The sequence below is a fragment of the Austrofundulus limnaeus genome, unplaced genomic scaffold (genome assembly GCF_001266775.1).
Source record: "Austrofundulus limnaeus strain Quisiro unplaced genomic scaffold, Austrofundulus_limnaeus-1.0 Scaffold103, whole genome shotgun sequence".
Classification (NCBI taxonomy): Eukaryota; Metazoa; Chordata; class Actinopteri; order Cyprinodontiformes; family Rivulidae; genus Austrofundulus; species Austrofundulus limnaeus.
The window spans coordinates 443,912-450,918 of NW_013952505.1; the positions used below are offsets into that span (position 1 = coordinate 443,912).

The 7,007-nt window shown below is 39.9% G+C and overlaps 1 protein-coding gene across 1 annotated transcript; it reads left to right on the forward strand.

Moving 5' to 3' along the window:
- The first annotated feature begins 4,670 nt into the window (after window positions 1–4,670).
- Window positions 4,671–6,876, forward strand: gjd4 (gap junction protein delta 4). Its single transcript, XM_014013534.1, has 2 exons — window positions 4,671–5,334; window positions 5,470–6,876. Exons 1-2 carry the CDS (start codon window positions 5,271–5,273, stop codon window positions 6,654–6,656), a joined length of 1,251 nt encoding a protein of 416 aa, XP_013868988.1. The 5' UTR covers window positions 4,671–5,270; the 3' UTR covers window positions 6,657–6,876.
- The last annotated feature ends 131 nt before the right edge of the window (window positions 6,877–7,007 follow it).

Genomic DNA, 7,007 nt, shown 5'->3' on the forward strand with positions numbered 1-7,007 from the left:
CAGAGTTCCTGTCCTCTCGTCAGGCCTGTCCGAGGCCTGCTTCGAGGTAGTAAATCTTGTTACTTCACTCGAGGTGACACCTACAACAGACTTGATGTACTAATTCATGTTAAACTGTCCTTTAGGATCATATCTAACCTATGAATTTGCTTTTTGAACTCGTTAAATGTGCACAATTCCAGTGGCATTTTTTTGTAGCAACATCAAAGTTTTACCAGTCGACCCATGATCCGGAAAAACTAGGCTCTGCTAGAACTCATAACTAGGAAACAGTCCACCTTTTGTGTTTTTTTTTCTTTCTGTATTTTAAATAGTCCTTATTGTAGATGTTTCTGCCACCTAAAGTGTTGTAGCATGGATACTGCAGTGTTTTTGGAACAAAGATTTTAGTTATAATAAACGGGTATCTGTTTAAAACATATCCGGAGCAGTAGATATGGGGTTTAGCGTCCCATTTCCACCCAAATCTGTTTCCTTTCACTTTGTATGTTCCTTTGAAATGGTCTCAGGTTTTGGGCAATCATAACCAGCTAACTTCATGTGATAATTTTAAATCTTTGCTTCGTTTGGTGTCATTACACGTGCTGTCTGATAGGCTAATACCTTTTCAGGTCCCTACGTTGCTATGTGGATTATTAAATCATTATCATAATTGATGCAGAGCTCAGTAATTAAAAACTATTTGTGATGTAATAAACAAATAAATGTCTAAAAAGGATTTTACACCATTTTGTTAGTTTCAGAACTTCAGTGTTCTTTTGTTTTATTTTCTGGATGTTGGCAAAGCTAAGAATCAGTATTTTTTATGAACAAATGACTCCTATCAGAGTAAAAACAGAATATACAAGATCTAATATAGGCTACACCTACAAAYTGTATTGTTAGAAGAAATTGAGAATATCGATTTGATTAGTGTGTGAAATAAAACTTGTATTATATTTATTCTAGCAACTGTTTGCTTCACGATCAACTGGACTCTTGTTCCTTCACTCTAAATAAGAAGTTACGTGTGGGCTGACATTTCTTGACGAAATTTGCAAATTCTTGGAAAAATGTTTTAAATGCATTTGTCTACGCATAATAAATTAATTGAAAAGGGTTCCGTTGAAACTATGACATTGTCTTAGCCTTGCTTTGTGCATCGATGTGCCGTCTCCATGGCATGTTTCAACTTATCAAACTACTAAAGTATCCAATTGGTCACTTCGTTGGCTGACCCAGACCTGGGAAGGGAAAGAATCGTACCAAAGTCGCAGAGAAATGAAGGACAATTGTTTTTACCGTGTTTTGTTCAGACTCAGCCCACTTGCACACGAGTTGCTCAAAGAGTCGACTACTCTTAAAAAGAGTTTCTTTTTGTTGTTGGACTTTGAATGAGTGGCAAATTWAAAAAAAAGTACAAACATTTTTTAGAAAAGCAATGTTGTGCTCTTGTGAGTTCAAACTGTCTTCAATGATTGTATATCTTATTTATTGTATGTGTGTACATACATTGCAGTGCGGTGTTACCGGAGCCGATGGTGCATTCTGAGGTAGAAAAGGAACTCTTCTGCAGTGTCTTGTCAAAAGGTTACTAGATGTTTGTCACAGCCTTGTGCACTGAACTCTACCTCTCCATAGTGTTTTTTCTCCTTTGTTTCTTAATTTTCTTCCTCTCTACTACAATAACTTTTGTGTTTTGAAAAGTTCAACTTCGATCATAATGATTTCCCGTACTAACAGTCGACTGCTGTAGCTGTGAACCTTTGTGAACATTTTGAACAAGTTGTATTTTATTATAGTGTCTTGTTTGTGTGTTTGTGTTATGTTTTTATTCTTCTCAGTTTGCCAAAATTGTTTTGCTCGGTATGTTTTATGAGTTCCACGTTACCATTTCTCTTCTTAAGCAAACAAGAATTAAAATGTCAATCTTGCAATAAATTGATGGTGTCTTTTTCTTTTGTTTGTTGTCAAATCAATAGTTTTCCTTTTGTTTCTCTACAGTATATTGAGATGCCTAAAAATAACACACACATCACACCACCTCTTTAGGTTTTGGATCCAGTGTACAGTGTTTGCCACAAATTTATGGCTCAGTTTTAAAAACTTGATGGCAGTTTTGGAAACAACACATTGGTCAAAACCACCGTATCAGTGACCGAACAATAAATTATTTATGTGTTACACTATGCTAATGCTCTGTACTGCCRTGGTACTGTGGCATACTTGCTTGGATTTATAATAGACATCGCCACTTGTCATCTTCATTATCAGTCAGTATCAGTCAGGTTAGAGCTGTGTGTTTGTATTCCTGGCTCATAAATAAATACAGCATTCGTACTGTATGTGGGTTGCTGTTGGAATAAATGTGGCACTGAAAGCACCAACAACACATACAGTACAAAGCATTTTTTTCCTTTTTCCTTTTCTTTTCTGTATACCTGGATAAAACCAACATTTTCATCTTTTCATTCCAGAGATCTGAAAGAAAACTGATGTTTGAGTTGCTGTTGTGGGTTTGGACTTTAGTTGATGATGAGGAGAATTGAAGATGAAACTGTCAGAGATTTGCATGAGTTGACCAACTAACCCGAAAAGAAAAACCTGAACAGTGGTTATCAACCCTGGTCTTCAAGGAAAATTATCCTGCATGTTTTAGTTGTTTCCCTGCATTTCAGCAGACCTTCAGATTCTTCAGAAACTTGTTAATCACTCATTCAAATCAGGTATGTCAAAGCAGGAACACGTGATATGCAGGATAGTGTTCCTTGAAGGGTTGGGAACCACCAAACTATAAGACGGTGGTCACGATATCTAAACACTTACAGAACACTGCAGTTTGACTTTTATTGAAGAACAGCAAGATATTCTGCATCACCATCACTCATATGAACAAAACACACAAACAATAACAGTTAAAACTACAGAAATGTAGTATGTAACGTTCTTACAGTGTATTTTCCCCACCCCAACTCAGTACCAATGCAGTATACATAAAAGTAACAAATTAACATAGGTCATAAGACTTAGCCTTTTACAATTTGCTTTATTTCGCCATATTTTAGGTCTAGAAAAACAATAATTGTGCACCAACAACAAAATACTGTGTACAATGTGACTGTTATTTATCAACAGGTCATGTTACTCCAACGACCTAATAAACACTACATCTGTTAGAGAACCTGTAGCTATATTAGTGCCATTCACATATCACAATAACAGCAATAATTCATTATGTACTATATCGTTAGATTGATGTAATAGGGTTTCTTCTCCCAGAAAGGAGATTTTTTTGTTTTCTACAAAGGCCTCGCAGAAAATYGTAGCACTGAGATTATACTTTTCTAAATTGTCACTATGGGACACATTTAATCCTTGGCCCTCATTTGCATTTCAATGGCTTCCTTTGACAATTGCCTTTCAAGGCTATTCGGTGCCCACGAAAAGATATACTTTGAGTTTTTGTGAAAGTATTTGTCAAACATTTCCCTTCAATTAGACCTGCAAACATGGCATGATGAGCAAAACAAAATTACAACCTGGCTGTTTGTTTAGGCTTCATTCATGATCCAAAAAATAATTAGCGTGGTGTCGATCCTAAAATATTTGCTGTATTTTTGTCAAAAGTCTTCAGTGGTTGCTTCACCCAGAATCCCATAAGAGCACCACCGTGTCTTTGTTGTAGTTCTGTTCATGTTTTACCTTCCATGATCTATCCCAGAGGAGTTCAATCCTGGTCCTTGAGTAGCAGTGGTCTACATGTTCTAAAGGTTTCTCTGATTAATGGGTTTCTGCAGAACATGAAAAGGTAATCCAATGTGTGTGTTGGAACAAGGAAAGTAAAAGATGCAGGATAGCTGCTCTTGAGGAACAGGATTACCCCAGTTAGTCACATTATGGGGGGCTCGCTAAGTTTTTAATACACACCCGAAGACCTGATCAAGACCCTTAAAAGACCACCCACATTCTGAACTTTGTGCATATCAGTGCCATTGTTTATGAAGAAGGATCTTAATATCTGATGGATTTTAATTTTATCATAACAAGACATATTTGATTGTTTTAATTGTGTTTGGAACACAATCTAGATTCATTTTTTGAATATTGACATCTATTATCCAGTCTAAGGAAGCATTAACTCCTATTTTCAGTTCCCAGATGATTTTGTCAGCCTCAGTTTGTTTGGAAATGGCTAGACAGACGGACAGTAACAGTTGCTTTTCTAAGATCAGCACCGCTGTCCTTCCTCTTTGACATTGTGTCAACACACATCTGAATATTCGAAACTGCCACGCTGACAAACATGTCACGCTTTGTGGCTCATCCAAGATGGCATGTACTGTGCCTATACTGTATTTTAAAGACCATTTAGGGTCCTCAGGATTTCACTTTTTGCCCTGAGACATAAAATCCTTAGGATTTAAAGACAACTTTAACTGTAAATGTTCTTTGTTGGACCAGTTTGTATAATTCAGAATGGAAATCTTGATGCTCATTGATCGGTGATCTTCTACTGCTGAGGCCTTTTTTGTGTTTGTGATCAGATTTGTTAAAAAGTTAATGCATTTCCTAAAAAAGTGAACCTACTATTAAATTTAGAATGATTTTTGTTTTAACTGTGTTTACTGAACTAAACTAAACTTCTTTTATCACGTCTACCCAGACTACAGGATTCTGCGGTAAATCCCCCTTTCTCACCATAAAACTCCCATCACCTGTAGGGAAATAGTGAGTTTCAGTCTTTATGAGTCTACATGTTATGGTAGCTCATTGTTGGTGTGTGTGATTAGGAAGTGGTCAGTGTGAACATGCTTGCCATTTGCGCTTAAGGACTTTAATGCAGCGATTTAGAATGAGTAAGCATGAAGGCTTGTTCCTATGCAGGGAGGACGACTAGCAGCACAAAAATATCTTTGCAATGCCAGGAGGCTGCATGCTTCTGGAAATGTGTTAAGAATAGACCCACAATAGGACACGCTCCTGTCTTCTGTTGTCTGGGGGCAGACAGTTGTCTGCAGGGGACAGAAAGAAGAGGTAACTCCGGATGTTTGCACGGTTTACTTTGTTCAGACTATTTGGGTTGATTGGAGCTTTTCAGAATGGATTTTAACCTCCAAGACCTTGCTCCGTTCAGGAATGTGTCTCTCTGCTGACCACCTGGAGAATGGTAGCCACCATGACCCTCGGTAATAGGAGTAGATGTAAAAAGGCTATRAAGTGAGGGATTTTATCCATTTGGCCGACAACCGAGCAGGACGGGGAGATTTCTGAAGACCTTGGGCGAAGCAAACATGGTTGGATCAGGTGCCTCAGGCTTCATCTTTATCTCCATCAATCACAGCATCCCTTTGATGGGTGAGTTGATTTTAGTAGATGATAAATTTGCACAAAATTAAAAATACTAGCATAAATTAAAGAAAAAAATCTAAATGTTTTATTTCAAAGGTCTCAAAGTGGAATTCATTGTAATAAGTGTTTGTTTTTGAACAGGAAAAGTGTGGCTCGTCGTGATGGTCTTCGTCCGTATCCTGGTCCTCCTCTTSGCCGGTTACCCTCTCTACCAGGACGAGCAGGACCGATTTGTCTGTAACACGATTCAGCCCGGCTGCGCCAACATGTGCTACGATCATTTCTCTCCCGTCTCGCTCTTTCGTTTCTGGCTGGTGCAGCTCATCTCTCTGAGCCTCCCCTTCATCATCTTTGTCGTCTACGTGGTCCACGAGGTGACAAATACCCTCTCGGTGGCCCTGAGCGCCACCGGCCAAGCCAAAGCTTTTCAGCTGTTTAACGAGTCGAGCTTGAACAAGGTGCCTCTGGTGATTGAGCAGCGAGCCGGGGCACGGTGCTTCATGGGAGCTTACTTCCTTCACCTGCTGTTCAGGACTCTGCTGGAGGCAGGGTTCGGGGCAGCTCACTACTATCTGTTTGGTTTCCACGTCCCCACGAGGTTTCTGTGCCAGCAGGCTCCGTGCACCACCCAGGTGGACTGCTACATCTCCAGGCCCACGGAGAAAACCGTGATGCTCAACTTCATGCTCGCCGTGGCCACGCTCTCGTTTTTCCTCAATGCTGTGGATCTCATTTGCGCCATCAAACGCTTTGTGAGGCAGAAGACCAGCAGGAAGATGATGGTGGAGAAGATGCTTGAAGAGGAGCGGTGTTTCCTGTCAGCTGAGGTGGCCTCAGCAGGGACAGATCCAAACACGGGACTTGCTCAACGAGATCCTGATGCGCAGCCTGGGAAAACTGGGAGCTTCAGGAAGAGGCGCGGCAGCAGGGATTCTTGTGGAGGAGGGAAACTTTGCTCTGGTCAGGAGGTGCCCACCCTGAAGAACCCGTGCTCTGTAGGAACTCCGTACTGCAGCAACAAAAACGACGACTACCCTCAAGAGGATGTCCTGGAGAGGAATGGTAGTGAGGTGGCTCTCTGCCCCCAGGAGCAACTAGGGACTCCAAAATCAGTTCGAATTAGCAAACGCAGCAGACTAAAACCTCCGCCTCCACCCAGACGAGAAGCTGGATTATCCTCTGCAGAGGCAGGAGMTCAAGTGGGGAGTATTTCCACGTCCACAGCAGTGTGTACCAGGAGGGTGGGTCAGTGTGTGCTGCTGGAGCTGGGCGTTGCTCCTGAGCAGGGTAATGAAGACGGGCAGGAGAAAAGATCAGAGTGGGTGTGAGTTAAAGTTTGTTTCGCTTTATTCCCAGATTATTTTAATATGGAGGAATTATCAAGTAAATGTGAGATTTTTACAAGCTTGTAAGGTGCTATCGGATGGCAGGGGACCATTTAGGTTGTATTGTTTTTTATATTATCAGTACTATTGTGGCTATTTGAAGTCTGTACATACTTAGCACAAAAAGTTTAGTTTAGTTTAATATTCATTTCGATTAAAAACAAAATTTTCAATACAACAAAAAAAGAAACACAAATCTCATAACATGAAAGGAAGCTGAAGAAAAAATCTTATAACATCTGCCCCATTTAACAAAAAATAACAAAAATTTAAATATACAGATTTATGTGTACA